The sequence below is a fragment of the Canis lupus genome, chromosome 7 (genome assembly GCF_048164855.1).
Source record: "Canis lupus baileyi chromosome 7, mCanLup2.hap1, whole genome shotgun sequence".
Classification (NCBI taxonomy): Eukaryota; Metazoa; Chordata; class Mammalia; order Carnivora; family Canidae; genus Canis; species Canis lupus.
The window spans coordinates 5,346,210-5,363,692 of NC_132844.1; the positions used below are offsets into that span (position 1 = coordinate 5,346,210).

Here is a 17,483-nt window from a genome sequence, read left to right on the forward strand (position 1 = left end):
CACAGCATTAGCTTTTCAAAATTTATTTATTTATTTATTTATTTATTTATTTATTTATTTATTTATTTAATCCATGAGAGACACAGAGAGAGAGGCAGAGACAAAGGCAGAGGGAGAAGCAGTCTCCATGCAGGGAGCCCGACGTGGGACTCGATCCCAGGATCCTGGGATCACGACCTGAGCCAAAGGCAGATGCTCAACCACTGAGCCCCCCAGGCCTCCCAGCATTAGCTTTTATCGAGCACTTACCATGGCCTAGGCACACTGTTAAAAGTGTGTAAGAGTTATTCACCTGGAATCCCTTTCCAGGAAGCTATGTCTCATTTGACCTCACCACCGCCTTATGAGGTAGGACTGTTAACTTGAATTCAACCGTTTTGATACCAGAGAGATGTGACTTGGGCGAGGGGTCAAAGTTTTTAATTGATGAAGGTGGCATTTACAATCAGGGTGTCGATTGGAGAGCGGGCCTTTCAAGGCCGGTCAGGTAAACGTACCCATTATTTCGTGCGGGCCAGGCAGGCCCGAGGCTGGGCACAAAGCACTCCTGCTCTCAACCCTTCAGCTGCTGTGCCTCTCACTGGGGCCTCACACATGCCTGGATTTTTACATCTGGGGTTTTACTCAGGCTATTTTCTCTACCGGAACATACTTCCTACCTTGCCCCTGCCTGGCAATATTTCCTTATCCTTCACATCTTGAATCAAATATCAAATTCTTCTGGAAGCCTTCAAGGTTACCGCACCCAGGAGTAATTACTTCCTTCTTTGAGTTTTAAGGACTTTGACTGGAACACCGGGCCAGATGAGCGTCTGAGGGCTAAAGGCAGAGTCACGTGTAGGCCTTCTCAGGCAGGTGGGGGAACCTGGTGGTTCGAAGTCACCAGGTCTCCAATCCGGTCATGTGAAGGGTCACTCTGCACAATTCTGCACTTTTTTTTTGGTAACAAGCAGTGCCAGTGTCATGGTTATGAGCGATAGTTTCAGAGTTAAGACAGAGCTGGGTTGGAATCTGGCTCGGCAACTCAGGTGTGGGCAACCTTAAAAGATTGCTTATTATCTTGGACTCTCATTTTTCTTACCTGAAGACAAAAATGAGAACAGCATTGATCTCAGACCATCGTGAGAAGTAAATGAGCTAATGAATGTTAAGGGCCTGGCTCGTGTGTGTGTGTGTGTGTGTGTGTGTGTGTGTGTCGAAGTTTCAGGATAAGGAATCACAACTTGAACTCCTGTTTTCCCCGTCACACAGAGCAGACACAAATAAATACTAGGTGAAGGACCAAATCTTATAAATATCCTTAAACGTTCTGCCAGGCTGCCCGTTGCAACCAGTTGCAGTTGCCTGAGAAAGCTAAAGAGAATTGGGAGCAGCAGTTTGGAAGGGAGGTGGAGGGAATTTGGGGGTCAGGAAATAAAGGCTGTCAGAAGGACGGTAGAGGTATTTGGGGCTGACAAAAAATAGGGTTATTTGTTTCTCAGACACCTCCTCATGTCTCTCCAGGGGGAGACACCAGGGGTTTTGGCCTATGCAACTGCTGCAAGAGGTACGTTTGCTGAGCTGGGAAATGGAGAGGAGTGGGAATGAAGGTGGCCATGGTAAGTTTGAGGTGGTTTGTAGACCTGTGGGCGAGAAGTGGAGAAGACGGTGGTATTAGCGATTCCGGAGTCCTGGGCTGAGGTCAGCTGGGACACATAGATCTGGGAGTCATTAATATATGTTTTGAAAGCCACAGCAGTAGATCATGGGTTGGCAAGCTTTTTCTGTAAAGGGCCAGATAGTAAATATTTTAGGCTTTGTGGACCATACAGTCTGTTACAAGCACCAACGTCTGGCATTGCGGGATGAAAGCAGCCATAGACGGTATATGAATGAATGATCGTGACTGTGTTCCAATAAAACTTTATTTGCTAAAGCAGGTAGCAGACCAGATTTGGTCCGTGGGCTGTAGTTGGCCAACTCTTGGACTATATTATGCTACCGAGGAGGAATGTTAAAAGAGAAGAGCTCAGAGGCCGGGGGTACTCTGACATTTAGAGGAGACGGGAGAAGGAGGAGGATCTAAGTGACCGAGAGAACAGCAAGCGGGAAGGTGAGATGAAAAATCACAGACTGGGGAAGCACAGACGCCAAGGAAGATGTTTGAAGAAAAAAGACAAACTGATATTGTGGTACCAGTAAACATTTTGGAACACTTTGAGGTGGGAAAAAAGTTTTTTTTTTTTTTTTGGAATACTCTTTAGGGTTCTCTTCATCTTTCATTGTTTTTGAACTATTTTTACAATGTTGTAAGTTGTAGAAAACATAATAATGTGAATGACTCTTGTCTGTGGAAATGAATTGTGTTTCGTGGAATGCAACTGATGCACTGATAGAATTGGCGAAATGCAATTGTGCGGTGGATAGACTATTTTTGCCTCTATTTATAAATTCATACTAGCGTTCCTTGCTGCCTTTATATGTGGGGGTCATTGAATTCTTCTTTGAACAGGTTGTAACGTCTTATTGGTTCCCTTATGAACTCGTGAGTAAAATAAAGTTAGTGACTTGTTCATTTTATTTTTCTACGAGAGGCATGATTATACCTTTTAAAATATTTTTTCCTTAACAGAGGGCATTAAATAAAATAAGGACTGAGAATTGGCCATTGAAATTGGCAACATGGAGATCATGGTGACTTTGATAAGACCTATTTTGGAATAGTAGCAAAAGATTAATTGGAGCAGATTGTATAAAACGACAATAATAAAGACACATGGATATAATAGATCAATGGAAAAGATTTAGAGAGCCCAGAACAAACCCACAGAGAAAGAAAAACTTTATAGGAGATGAGGTGGCAATGCAGAGAAAAGGATAGAGTATTCAATAAATGGGGCTGGGACAAATTTTTTTTTTTAATCTGTATGGAAAAAACCCAAAACTGAATCTCAGTCTTAAACCAATCTCTTCTAGTGGATTTAAGACCTAAATGAGAAAAGCCAAAAGCTAAAACTTTTAGAAGGAAATAGAACATTTTTGTGACCTCATGGTAGTAAAGCAGAATTCTTTTAAACAAAATACAAAAGTCACAAATTATAAAGGAAACTATTTATGATTTTGACCTCATTAAAAAAATACCACTTTTGACCATTGAAAAACACCATAAACGGGTTGAAAACACAATTTCTCACTGACAGTTAACTGACAGAGGGCAGGTACCCAGAACCTACCAGCAGGTGAGGGAGGGACCTTGGAGTGGGCTCTCCCTCCTTCTCAAATCCTGTTCAAGTCCAAGTTTCTCGCCCCGACTCTTCTGCTGGAGTCTCTACCCGGAGAGTTCCTTTGCCCTTTTGGGAAACATAAAACCGTGAACAAGCCCTGCCAGTCCCTGTCACTTCTCAGGGTCATCAGGATCCATTCTTGACTCTGCCCGCGGGGACCCTGTCCTGGCCCTCAAACTGTTGGCCCCTGAGAAAGCGGCCCTTGCCCGGGGCGGGAGCGGAGTCCAGAAACCAAGGGCCCTTCAGCCCCCGAGTCCCAGGACCTGCGTGTCCCGGGCGGGGATCGGGATCGGACGTTGGGAGCCCGCCCGGCCTGGAGCCCTGGGGCGCGCGCGGGGGACCCAGAGAGGGGGGGCGGGGGACCCGGAGCCAGGCGGGGCGGAGCGCGGGGACCCGGATCGGACCTCGGAGTTGGAAGCCGCCCGGCCCCGCGCCCTGGGGCGCGCACGGGGGACCCAGAGGACGGGCCGGGGGGGGGGGGGGGCGGGGCGGGGCTCGGACCTCGGGTGGGGGGGGAGCCGCCCGGCCCGGCACCCTGGGGCGCGCACGGGGGACCCAGAGGGCGGGGAGGGCCCCCGGGACGGGGCGGGGACGGGAACGGGGACGGGGACCGGGACGGGGATCTGGCCTCGGAGGTTGGAAGCCGCCCGGCCCCGCGCCCTGGGGCGCGCACGGGGGACCCAGAGGGCGGGCCGGGGGGGGGGGGGGCGGGGCGGGGCGGGGCTCGGACCTCGGTGGGGGGGGGAGCCGCCCGGCCCGGCACCCTGGGGCGCGCACGGGGGACCCAGAGGGCGGGGAGGGCCCCCGGGACGGGGCGGGGACGGGAACGGGGACGGGGACCGGGACGGGGATCTGGCCTCGGAGGTTGGAAGCCGCCCGGCCCCGCGCCCTGGGGCGCGCACGGGGGACCCAGAGGGCGGGCCGGGGGGGGGGGCGGGGCGGGGCGGGGCTCGGACCTCGGTGGGGGGGGAGCCGTCCGGCCCGGCACCCTGGGGCGCGCAGGGACCCAGGCGGGGGGGCCGGGGGGGCCGGGGCGGGGCGGGGCGCGGTGCCCGCGGCCGGGGCGCTGGGCAGGTCGGCGCGGCCAGCTTGGGGGCGCAGCGCACGGCGGCACCATGCGGTCCCAGAGTTTGGAGCTGATTTTTGACCGCGTGGGGCACTTCGGCAGGTAGGGAGGTGGGGGTGGGGAGGAGGACGGCGGAGGGCGGAGGGCGCCGGCCCGGCCTGTTTCTGTCCGTTTCCTGGGGTCCTCGCGCGGGGCTCGCGGTCCGGAAGCCCGGCCCCCTCCTTTCGTGGGGAAGTCGGGAGACCCGCGTCCACACCGCCGGCTCGGACCCTGGCGCCGGGACCCCCCCCCGGGGAGCAGGGCCCTGGGCTGGCTCGGGGCGCCCCCCCCCCCCCCCCCCCGCCGGCGTGCGGGCTGCCAGCCGGGCCCGGGTCACCCGAGCCGAGGAGCGCCTGCCCCCGCGCCCGGTTCTGCCCCCGCCAGGCCGGCTCCTGTTCCACGTCCCCGACGCCTGCGGTCCCGGCAGGGGTGGCCCAGGAACCACCGTTAGTGGGGTTTTGTGGCCATTTCTAGCGCCCCTTGGGGGCCGGGTGCGCTGGCGCTGGCGCTTCACGCGCTGCCCTTGGCGCCGAGGCGTTTGCACCCACAGTGTAGCGCTCGGGGAAACTGAGGCGGGTGGGGCCAGGGACGCCGAGTTAGCCCCTTGGCACCCGCTTTCATTTGTTAAAATTCATTAAGGCATTAAAATATGTCATTCATTCATCCGTGGAGCAGCGCTCCTGGGGGTGACGCGGGACGGTTTGCTGGGCGAGGGCCAAACCCTTGGCGGGGAGCTGCAGCTGAGTCGCAGTCGTGGCCCGCCCCTCACCTCTACTAGGGTTCTGGGGATGTCGTGCCTCAGTTTCCCACCCGCAGCGCGGGAATCGCCGTCATTCCTGTCTTCCCAACCCCGCCCCCCAGGCCTGTAGGGGAGAGGCGATGTGCCGCTCTCCAAACTGGAAAGTTGCACACGTGTTGGTTGTGGTTCCGTGTCCCCCCCTGCCCCCCCCCCGCCCCAGAATCTTCACTCCAGCTCCTTGAGACGGGCGGTGTCCCCCGTTTCACACGCGAGAACACGGGGGCTCGTGTCTACACCACGGGTCTAACAGCCCACGCTCCCCATCCTGATGCTCCCCTGAGCACAGTTAGGGCCCAACCCCAGGACTCCCCCGGGCTCCTTGTAGAGTAACTTGTTTCAGGCTTCTTGACGCCGAAGGGCATGCGGGTGACAAGATCAGCTCTGGGGTCGGATGTCGGAGTGTCCGTCCTGGCTCTACCACGTATTAACTGGGGGTTTTGAGCATTTCGCCTACTACTTCCTCATCTGTAATCATAGTAATCCAAATATTTATTATAAGGACTCCACATGCAGCCTCTCATTACATCCTGCTTATTTATTTATTTTATTAAAGATTTTATTTATTTGAGAGAGAGAGTATGAGCAGGGGGAGGGGCAGAGAGAGAAGGAGAAGCAGGCTCCCCGCTGAGCAGGGAGCCTGATGATGATGATGATGATGATGATGATGAAGGTGATGATGATGATGATGCTTCAGGGCTCAATCCCAGGACTCTGGGCTCATGGCCTGAGTGAAGCCAAATGCTTAACCCACTGAGCCACCCAGGCACCCTTCCTTACACCCTTAGAGTAACCCGAGGCGCCCTTCCTTACACCCTTAGAGTAACCCTATGAGGTAAGAGGCACTAACACCATTCTTTCCCTCTGTATTTTAGGGATTAATTAAGCTCATTGTATCTGTTGGTGTTTGGCTAACAAAGAGATCCCTCAGTTGGAAGTGTGTCCCTCTCCAGTAACTCTTCAGGGTAGGTTGTGTCCCATTGGGTCATCCAGGGACCCAGGGGGGTGGGCAGCTCTGCCATCCACAGCACGAGGCTCTCTCTCTGTGCTTGGGGCATCTGCTCCCACTGTCCTCATCCACACTGTCAAATGTAGCTCTCCATGGCGGGTTTGGGGAGATCACTCTTAGCTGGCCACAAGAATGTACGCAGACGTCTTAACTTTCAAGTAAGTTCTCAGTAAATTGTGGCTATTACTGTTACCCAAGCCCCGGCCTGGTGGGAACAGTTGGCTTGTAAAAGCAGCATGTAGCAAGGCAAGGGTAACAAGCCGGTGCTTGTAGAAGAAGGTGAAAACAGTGTGACCATAGCTCTGGTCCCCCCCACCCCTGAGTTTCTCTGACATTTGCTCTAAATGTGCTCTTTATTATTTATAAATAGAAAGGGGGGTTATCGTGTTTTGTTATTTCACCTTCTTTTAAGGAGACCTAGTGAAAGTGTTAAGCAGAGAACTCTAATCATCTATCATTTCCCATTAGTCATTTCTAGAGTGAGGAAGCACTATCCTAATTACCTTTGAGAGAGGAAAGCAGAACACCTAAGAATTAAGAATTAATTAATTAATTAAGAATTAAAAAGCCATTCCAGGTCTTGTCCTGCAGCCATCCTGAAGGTCCATCAATTTCATAGCTTACGGTCCCGGTGAGGGAATCGAGGAAACACACCCAGGCATCTATGCTGGGATAACCTAAGAACTTGGATCCCTGGGTTGTCTTGGTTTAAAGGCAGAAATGATTTAAAATATCCAGGTTGGAATGTGGAGTCATAGCTGATTTACACCTATGGACACAGGTAGTTTTGTTTTGCTTTTCTTCTTTTTTTTTTCTCATTATATGAAGCTGTTTTGGTTTTTCTTTTTTGACTTCACCTTATGAACATCATAATAGCACTTCTCTGCACTTACACTGTGCCATAGTGCGCTACATGTATTAAGTCTTCCCACAACAACCCACTTCTCAGATAAGGAAACTGAGGCACAGAAGGTTTAGGGATCTTGCCCAAGGTCTCAGGTGGTAAGTAATAGACACAAGACTCAAACCTTGGCAGTCTGGCTCTGGAGTCCACACTCTTAACCACTGTGGGATGCCACCGGTCATGCTTCTTTATACAGAACGATGTAAGTCTAGGGCTAAAAGTAATCTCTTCATCTGTCACCGAAATTACAAGGGGCCATTTTCTGGGTGTTCTGGTCGTTTTTGCTTTTCTTCGCTTCTGGGGTTTCTGCCTATTGTATTTGTATGATTCTTTTTCCATTAGTGTCTCTCTTGCTGTGAACACAGAGATGTATCTTTTTTTAAGTCATTAAGAGGTATTGTAATTTTTAAAAAATATTTTATTTATTTATTCATGAGAGACACACACAGAGAGAGAGGCAGAGACATAGGCAGAGGGAGAAGCAGGCTCCATGCAGGGAGCCCGATGCAGGACTCAATCCCGGGTCTCCAGGATCATGCCCTGGGCTGAAGGCAGGCGCTAAACCACTGAGCCACCCAGGGATCCCTGAGATGTGTTGTATCTATAATTATGACCCCGCGTGGGGCCTTCTATTGGGCACACAGGTGACAACTGATGGACAATAGTCTTGGTAAGGGAGAGAGTGATATGTCCCAATGCTAGATGCCTGGGGAAGTAGGGTCTTGTTTTTCTTTTTTTTTTTTTCAAGAAGTTATCCTTGCAACAGGGAAAGGGAAGTTTGAATTGAAAGGATACTCCGGACCTTTCTGGCACATAGAAAGCATATTTATGTGAACTAGCATGGGTTGTTTGGAGGCTGACGGGTGATTTATTATTCCTGGAGTATGAAGTATGAGGGTGAGAGGTAAGCTGTCACAATCATCCCCAAATATATTTTTATATGGTATGCTAAGGAGTTCAGGTATTAGGAAGGTCACTTTGCAGAATGGAAGGTGCGTCGGAAGGGCAGGAGTTTGGGCAGAGTCCAGAGGAGACCTAGGTAAGAGCCCAGGTGGGAGATAAGGAGGGTCTGGACCGAGGCAGGGGGAATGTGGGCTGGGGGGACTGGACAGTTTTAGCAGGTGGAACTGATGGGACCTCCTGGTTATGAAGGCGAGGTGGCCAGGATCTGTCTGCCTTCCACCCCATGCCCCGTGTTTCTGGCTTGTGTAGCCAGTGGCGTCAGAAACTCAGAAACAGTTTCACTCCAGGTGGGGCAGGCCCAGGGCTTGGATCAATTTGAGCATCTACTGAGTTCCTTGTGCGAATTCCAGGTGGAGATATTTAATAGGCAGCTGGATAAATAATGTATTGCTCAGCAAGACGTCTCCTTGTCAATATGGATTGGGAGGCCATTCAGGGCTGAGATCCAGCTGGTAGGCACCGGGTGGCGGACTGGGTGTGACCTGGTACCCCGTCCAATCATGCCTCAGCAGGGCTTTGGGGAATGCTTTTCCCGCTCTCTGGGGCTTGCAGATATAAAATGTTTAAATTGATATATTGCCCGTATACAGAAAAGTGCGCACCGTAATCTACAGTCTGATGAGTCAGCATAAAGTGAACACTGCCCTGTTACCACTGCCGGACCACCCCTCGCACGCCCTCTCCCAAGCACCGTCCCCTCTCCCACTTACTACTGTCCTCCCATCTACTGCCATAGATTAGTTTTGCCTGACTCTAAACTTTATATAAACGGAGTAAAAAGATCCTGTACTTTTGGTCTGGCTTCTTTTGTTCAACATCATATATGGGAGATTCACACATATGGCATGTCACGGTACTTTTGTCGATCTTCACTGGCACAGTATGTCACGGCACTTACTCATTTGCTGTTAATGGACGTTTAGATGGCCTCCAGGTTGGGCTTATCATGCGTAGTCTTTCTTGTCTACGTCTTTTAAGGTACTTGTGTACACATTTTGTTGGGTACGTACCCAAGGAGAGGAATCGCTCTGTGGCCGAGCGTGGCCGTGGTCACTTGCCAAACAGATCTGCAGAAATGGTTGTGACAAATTATACCCTCACAAGCTGTTTATGAGAGTTCCAGTTTCTGCACAACAATTACTAAATATTTTGAATGTCAAACGTGGTATCAACAGATTGTTCAGCCAGAGGATTCGATTTCCTGGGGGTAGTGCTTCTCATCCATATCAGAATCTCTTAGGAAGCTTTTTAAGCTTGTATTGAGTTCTGGATCCTACCTCAGACCTCCTGAGCCACGATCACTAGGGGTGGGACAGAGAAGACAAATCCTGGCTTCGGAGGCCTGGCAGAGTGGGTGCTGGTGTGTGTGTGTGTGTGTGTGTGTGTGTGTGTGTGTGTAGGTAGGTAGGCAGGTAGTTCTAGTGTTGACTGTGGGGTTCGGACTGGCTGGGGAAGGAACTAAAGCCAGGAAAGTGGCAATGAACTAGAGAAGCAGGTGGGATCCAAAGACTGGGCACCTGGTTGGTGCTGGGGATGGGGTCAGTGGGAAGGACTGGGGGGGCTGGGAGGGTGGGGAGTTATGGTCAGCAGAGTGTGAACTTTTTAATGGTGCAGCCATTCCAGGGGCTGAAACTATTTAGGTGGCAGCCCAGACACTAAAGCGCATGATCCGACCCTCGGTGACCGGGACAGTGCTGAGCAGGTGTTTAGGTACAGCACAGCAGCAGGTGTAAACCGGTGAGGGAAACGGGGAACCTCTGCTGTGCAACAACAGGCCGGTCGAGAATCTGGCCTGACAGCAGCAGAAAGGCTCGAAGTCTCTAATCGGGCCCTTCTAGCTTGTGGTCACCCTTCCGGGCTGGGAAACGCTTCCTGAGACCTTGCCAGGCGGGAGGAGACACCTGAATTCGCACACCTGCCGCCGGGGGCAGGTGACCCGCAGGCCTGCCAGGAGCTGCCAGGAGGCCTAGTGTGTGCAGGCGAGGGCAGGGCCTCAGCCCGTGGCTCCACCGGGGCGTCCGGCGGCCTGTGCTGCGGGGCCAGTGGCCTGCGGGGGCGAGGGTTCGAGCACCACCCTGTCCAGCTGTGATCTCAGCCTCTGGGGGGGCTTTCGAGTCACAGCGGAGCAGGCTTGTCTTCCCAGCCCGCCGCTCCTGCGCAGCCCCTCCGTGTGCGGTGGACGCAGGCAGATTTCGGACAGCTGTTCCGGGGGGCACCCTTCCTGGAAGAACACTTGGCTCACCGTGACCCCAAGGACGCACGCCTCGGGGCTCTAGGCTTTCCTCTGGGTTGCCCATCCCCCAGAGCCCCTGAGGATGGTGTTTGTGTGTTCTCTCTCCCCTTCTGTTGCTAGAAGAAGGCCACTCGGTTCTCGCTGTGCCTTTAGCTGTGCGTCTTTCTTTTCTGGACCGGCTGCTGGGCCAGTGCCAGGAACAGGGCGCAGTTTTGAACCCGTGGCCAGCTCGGTGTGGGGTGTCCTGAGAGCCGCAGCACGTCAAATTGAGTCCATTTCACTTCTTTATCTACAAGGGGTTCTTTTTAAATTTTATTTATTTATTTATAGAGACAGAGGCAGAGAGAGAGAGAGACGGAGAGACAGGCAGAGGGAGGAGCAGACCCCGTGCAGGGAGCCCGACGCAGGACTCGATCCCAGGACCCTGGGATCACGCCCTGGGCTGCAGGCGGCACTAACTGCTGCACCACCGGGGCTGCCCTCTCGAGGGGTTCTATGAGACATGAGGACTGGTGGCCACGTACCGTCCTGGCAGTCATCCCGGAGGACTCGGGGAGCTTGCCACTCGGTCACTTCACACCACCACTCGTGTGACGTCACTTAGCATTGCACACCTGCGATAGTCTCCAAGGTGGGGGTGTGTCCACCCCTGTGGTGGCAAAGGCGATCTTTGGGAGTACCATGCAAACACCTGTTTTACGTATGAATGTATGCACAATGTATGCACATAAGTACATGTATATGCGAGTTCTTATTTCAGTACGCACAGTATGTTAATTCATTATATAAAGATATGTCCATCTTATACATCTGTGCACGCACACATTCTTCTTTTTTTGCTGATGGCGTACTCAGTCTAAAAATTTTTTTTCAAAAATTTTTATACACAGATCTCTCTCTCTCTCTCTCTCTCTCTCTCTCTTTTTTTAAGATTCGATTTATTTATTCGTGAGAGACACAGAGAGAGAGGCAGAGACACAGGCAGAGGGAGAAGCAGGCTCCCTGCAGGGAGCCCGATGTGGGACTCGATCCCAGGACCCCGGGATTGAGCTGAAGGCAGCCGCTCAACCGCTGAGCCCCCAGGGGACCCTCTAACTGGTCTCTTGAGCACCTGTCTTTACCAGAGGCACCGAGTTTATGCATTAACCTCAGGCCTGTGGATTCTAACCCCGAGGGATTCTGTGACATTCTGTATACACTGCACGACACCCCATGCTACGAGCCACAGGAGACACGGAATTGATTGCATCACAGTTTCTGCCTCCGTGGGACCTTGGTTTCAGCCTTTCAGGGGCCTTTGTTGTTGTCATTGATTGGGTAGAGAAATAGAAAATGTTCAGCTGGTGTTCTTTAAAAAAAAAAAATCAACATAAATAGCAGAACAGGACTTCAGCTGTGTATGGGGTCAGAGAGGAGGAAGAGAGAAATGGGAGAGGAAATGAGTAAAAGGGTGGGGGGGGCAGGGAAGCAAATAGGGAGAGCCCGGAGAAGCAGGCAGTGGAGGGGAAGGAGGAGCCGGATGGAGAGGTATTTCGTGTGGGGGGACTGAGAGGGGGAACAGTAGGGAACAGTAGGCCTCCAGTTCTCACAATGTGACCTGCGCCGTCTCTGGGCGTGCAAGGCCCAGGCCGCTGGCATTAGTGACACAGAGGCCTTGGGTGGCGTCTTTACTCTCCTGTCCATGAAGAAATGCTAGAGTTTTCCAGAGGCCAGCTGACGTAGAATACTTATGAGACTGAATGCAGACACTGACAGGAGTAATTCGCTCTCTCCAATAATCTAATTTCATACGCCTATTGGCCATTTGTATATTTTCCTTGGAGAAGTATCTATTCAAGTCACAGGTACATTTTTTAAAATCAGGATTTTTAAAAATGCATTTAAAAATAATGCATTCCTTTTTTTTTTTTTTTAGACGTTAGCTCCCTATCCGATCTATGGCTGCAGACCTTTACCTGATAGAGCGATGTGCTTGTTATTTGTCGAGAGTCTGGTATTTAGTATTTCTTAGTATTTCTGCTTGGAGGGTGTGTTATAATTTTCCACTGACCTTCATCTCAGGGCACGGTGCTACTCAGAGACACCCTAAGGGATCTCCTGTATTGCAGATGTGTTCTTCCTTCCCAGCATCGTGGAGTCCACTTCCCCCTCGTAGTCAGGATCGGCCACACCGGCCAACGCTGTAACTCCCCTCTTTGCCTTTTGATTCTGGGGCTGAGGGCCAGGCAGCAGTCTTTATTTCCAGTTCAGTGGGATCATTGTTGTGTCTCCTGGTGGAAACATTCTTCTCCTCTCCGGAACTAAGGTCTGTAGGCTAGCAGCGCATAAAGGTGTGGGAACAGGAAGCAAAAATGTTGTTAATGGATCCCTAGGTATAACACTGAGCCGTACGACTCCCATTTCCACCCCTTGATTCCTGGACTCATGAGTGTGGACTGTGAGGGAAATAGCACCCTACATTGGACCCTGATTCAGAGCATACACAGCTTTCTAGAGAATCTCGTCCTAGCCCTGCATAATACTGCCACCTACCTGGCTTTCTAATTGAGTCTTCAAACGGCTATTCCACTATTTTAGCAAACCAGCCGCTTCAGGATAGTGGGGAACATGGTAAGATCAGTAAGTTACATAAGCATGGGCCCACTGCCGTATTTCTTTTGCTGTGAGGGGAGTTTCTTCAACAGAAGCAATGCTATGTGGAATACCCAATGGTGGATAAAGCATTCTGTAAATACGGTAGTTTTGGCAGAAGCATTGTGCAGGGAAGGCAAATCTATATCCAGAGTGTCTATTCTAGTAAGGACCAAGTGCTGCCTAAATGGTTCTGTGCAATACGCAGATATTTACCCCAAGGGTGGTACCATACTGGGGCTCAGTGTTGGTCTCTGCCGCTGGCAGATTGGGTACTCAGTGGTGTCTGTAGCCAGATCAGCCCACCCAGATGCTGAGCCCATGCATAACCTCTGTCCCTGCCACCATGACCACTTTGTTCATTAGCCCAATGGGCAATGACAAGATGACTTGGGAAAGAAGCCAGCTAGTATCCATAAACAGATCATCCTATCCACTTGATTATTAAAATCCTCCTCGCCTGGGGTCACTCTTTGCTGAGCACTCACATAGGACACAAGTGTCTTCAAATTTTTTGCCTATTCCTAGAGGTCTTTCCACATACCTCTTCTTCAAATTTCTTTGAGACCAACTTTCTGATCATGCGCCTTCCAAGTCCTTGACCATCCAGCTAAACCATTGGTTACAGCTTATGTGTTGATATCTGATCACGTTTGGCCATTTCTCCTTCCGAGTGAAGAGTACAGCTAGGTACATTTCTCCAAGTCCTGTTCACTGGGAGGATTTCCCTTCAGGACTGTCCTTCAGACATAGCCCAGAGGCTGTAGTGCTTCAGCTATCCACTTTCAGGTGGTGCCTGCATATTGCGTGGAAGCATCTGTAAAATCAGGCCCGAGTGTTTTGCTCTGTTCAGCTGACTATAGGGAACTCCCATGAGGCCATCAATGCAAGCTGGGAGAAGGCAGTGTTTAAAGACCTGAAACTATAAAATTCACGGTAGAAAACAGGGGAAAGCTTCCTAACACTGATCTTGGCACTGATTTCGTAGGTATGACATCAAAAGTACAGGCAGCAAAAATAAAAAATAAACCAGTGGGATTATATCAAACCAAAAAGGTTTTTCACAGCAAAGGCAACAATCAACGGAGTAAAAAGTCAACCTACAAAGTAGGAGAAAATATTTGTAAACCATATATCTGATAGGGAGCTAATCTCTAAGAAAATAAGGAATGGATACAACTCAAAACCAATAAATTAATAACCTGATTAAAAAATGAGCCTATGGGGGCACGTGGGTGGGTCAGTGGTTGAGTGTCTGCCTTTGGCTCAGGCCGTGATCCTGGGGTCCCGGGGTCAAGTCCCACATCGGGCTCTCCACAGGGAGCCTGCTTCTCCCTCTGCCTGTGTCTCTGCCTCTCTCTCTGTGTCTGTCATGAATAAATAAATGAAATCTTAAAAAAATAAAAATAAATAAATGAAATCTTAAAAAAAGGGGGGGGCTTATGACTTGAATAGACACTTCTCCAAGGAAAATACACAAATGGTCAATTGGTGTATGAAAAAATGCCTTTTGTCATTAATCATCAGGGAAATGCAAATTAAAAGCACAATAAGATATCACCTTACACCTGTTAGGGTGGCTGTTATTTAAAAAACAACAACAAAGGACAACACATGTTGGCGAGGATATGGAGAAATTGGAACACTTGTATGCTGCTGATGGGAACACAAACTGGCACAGCCGCTATGGAAAACAGTATGGAAAACAAAAAATTAAAAATAGAGCCACCATATGATCCAGCAATCCTACTTCTGGGTATATATTTAAAGGAACTGAAAATAGGATCTGGAAAAGATATTAGCATTTCCATGGTTATGGGTATTCCGTGTAGAGCCCTATTCGCAATAGCTAAGATGTGGAAACAACGTGAGTGTGTATCCACAAATGAATGGATGAAAGAAGTGTGGTATGTACCTACAATGGAATATGATTCAGCCTTAAAAAAAAAAAAAAAGAAGAAGAAGGAATTCTGCAATATGCAGCACCTTTTGCTAAGTAATATAGGCCAGACACAAAAAGATAAGTATTACGTGATTCCATTTACAGAGGTATCTAAAACAGTAAAATTCAAAAAAAAAAAAAAAAACACCCTGGAATGGTGGTCACCAGGGGCTGGAGGGGAAAGAGGGAAATGGGAATTTATTAATCAACAGACATAAAGTTTCAGTTAAGTAAGATGAATAAGCTCTAGAAATCGGCTGTACAATACTGTACGTAGAGTCAATAATAATGTACACTTGTGATTTGTGAACAGGATAGATAGAATGCTGAGTGTTCTTACGACAATTTTTTTTTTTTTTTAAAAAGCGCACTTTAATCAGAAAAAAAAATAAAAAGAAGGCAGTATAGTGGGAATGTGGACTGTAAACAGTTGGGCCACTTCTCTCGTTTCTTGTGCCTTCAGGATCTGCTCACCCAGTCGTCTATTGTCTGCCTCCATTTGATGATGGAGTGTTGCTGTGGATGCTCAACTTTGTGGCTTAGTGGGTCAGGTAACACCCACTGGTAACACCCAGTTGATGTTGGGCAGCTCAGGTCGTGTGGTAACTCAGTGGCCCACCGTCAGGTTTTCAATTTATGCTAAGACCCAATAGTGCACCAAGAGCTGTTTCTGAAATGGAAAGCAAATATCTGCAGAGGATGGCAGGGCCTTCCTCCAAAATCCTAGGTGCCTGTGCTAGGGTCCACCTATAAGAGCCTGTCAGAAGCTCCAAAAAGCATCCATCCCTATGCCACTGACAGTTCAAGCACCGTCGGATCTGCCCAAGTGACAGAGCAGCTTCTACAGCGGCCTGCACCTGTTGCAGAGCCTTCTCTCGTTCTGGGCTTCACTCGAAACTAGCAGCTTAGTGGGTCACTCAGTAGCTGGGCCAGAGTCACATTCAAACGAAGAATATACGCTGCCTTCCAAACTCAAAGAGGTCAATTAGGCATTGTCATTCAGCCACTCACAGAATGAGGTTCTGTTTGATTTTCAGCAATTTCAAGCCTGTGGTTAAAAGAGATAAGGCTCCACTTCAGAACAGACCTAGTTATCAGGTGGTTTAGGCAGTGCTTGGGCTGGGAATTCTTTTTTCTTTCACTTGTTCTTGCAGGGAAGGGACGTTAGGAGCCACCAACCAATGCCATGACAATCTTTGGTTCTCAAAGCATGTTTGAAAGTATCATATACAGAGTCACTGAACCTTTTGCTTCTTATAAGGGGTTGATTAGGAGTACTCAGTGCAGATATTTTGTGTATTTCTTTTTTTTTTTTCCTTTTTTTTTTTTTTTAAGAGAGAGAGAGGGGAGGAGGGGCAGAGGGAGAGAGAGAATCTGAAGCAGGCTCCATGCCCAGTGGATCTCACAACCCTGAGATCATGACCTGAGCCAAAATCAAGGGTCAGACTGTTGACCAACTGAGCCGCCCAAGTGTCCCAATTTTGTGTATTTCTATAAACAGTTTGCACTGTGGATGGTCAGTGCTCCCTTTACGTTAGAAATAGAGTCATCAATGTTTTTATTTTTTTTTAAGATTTTATTTATTTATTCATGAGAGACGCAGAGAAAGAGGCAGAGACACAGGCAGAGGGAGAAGCAGGCTCCATTCAGGGAGCCTGACGTGGGACTCGATCCCGGGTCTCCAGGATCACACCCTGGGCCAAAGGCAGTGCTAGACCGCTGAGCCACCCAGACTGCCCGATGTTTTTAAATCTGAGCAGGTTAGACGACCAATTCCAGAAACCCCAGAACCAATTCAGAAAGCTCATTCTTAAAGTTCTGTTCCTGTAAAACAACCTTCAGTATCAAATTCTGCATTTCTCAAGGTCCCCCAGAGAAACAGGACAAATTGGATATAGATAGATCAGGATTTATTATAAGAATTGGCTCGCACAGTTGTGGAGGCAGACAAGTCCCACAATGGGCTGTGTGCAGGCTGGAGATCCAGGAAAGCCCAGGTCTGAAGGCCTAAAAATTGGGGGGCTGATGATGTAAGTTTTGGTCTAGCTGCCTGCAGGCCGGGTCCAAGGACCCAGAAGGAGACCCACAGGACCAGCCAAGAGAGTCTCTGGCGGTGCACAGGCTAGAAATCAAACTTGAGCCAGCAGGAGTTGAAAACAGAGCTCATTGAAAGTAGATAGAATATAGGTACAGACAGTACTTTTGGGAGACTCAGAAAGGAAAGGAGGAAATCTTGTCTTTGTTCAGGGCCTGGGGTTTTTTACTGAGGATCATGGTCCAGTGTATGTTTCTACCCAGGCATCCAGGAACCGTTAGAACAAAGACGAAGGCCCAAGTGTTATTCCTTGGGAGGTGGGGCTTGGCATCGAGATGGCTAGTGCTGGTGACCTGGAAGATGCATATGGTAACTCCATCTGGCCATTCTCACCTGATTCTTCCTTAGATATGATCTATTCTAACGAAATCATTAATTCTGTGTCCCTCACAAGGAGGACATACACTGTTTGCATTCTGAGGCATGTGTGAAGTGGGCCTACAGGCCCTAGCGGGATTAGAAGCAGGAAAAGGAGCAAGAAGTAGGTTTTTATGGAGTCCTTCCATTTCCCTGTCTCAGTCTGAGTCCAAAAGCCTGAGAAT

At 49.7% G+C, this 17,483-nt stretch overlaps 1 protein-coding gene and 1 long non-coding RNA gene across 16 annotated transcripts in view; one reads left to right on the top strand and one right to left on the bottom strand.

Annotated features, from left to right (window-relative positions):
* The window catches only part of SLC22A16 (solute carrier family 22 member 16), a 68,922-nt gene that overhangs the window by 24,214 nt on the left and 27,225 nt on the right, over positions 1-17,483 (top strand). For 5 of the 15 annotated variants that reach the window (XM_072831753.1, XM_072831754.1, XM_072831764.1 and 2 more), the window contains exon 1: positions 4,311-4,431. The exons of 3 other annotated variants lie outside the window; for them this stretch is intronic. In XM_072831753.1, coding sequence (XP_072687854.1) covers positions 4,379-4,431 — 53 coding nt within the window. In that variant the 5' untranslated portion in view covers positions 4,311-4,378. Of the gene's footprint in view, positions 1-1,503; positions 1,599-1,916; positions 2,202-4,306; positions 4,432-6,039; positions 6,130-17,483 lie in introns of those variants that run through there. 7 more of the 15 variants (XM_072831757.1, XM_072831755.1, XM_072831751.1 and 4 more) reach the window with 5 other exon arrangements.
* LOC140636513 (uncharacterized) lies at positions 405-3,627 on the bottom strand. The gene is made up of 2 exons (XR_012033708.1): positions 3,213-3,627; positions 405-1,081 (listed from the first exon to the last, which is right to left on the bottom strand). It is a non-coding gene; the product is annotated as an uncharacterized lncRNA (long non-coding RNA).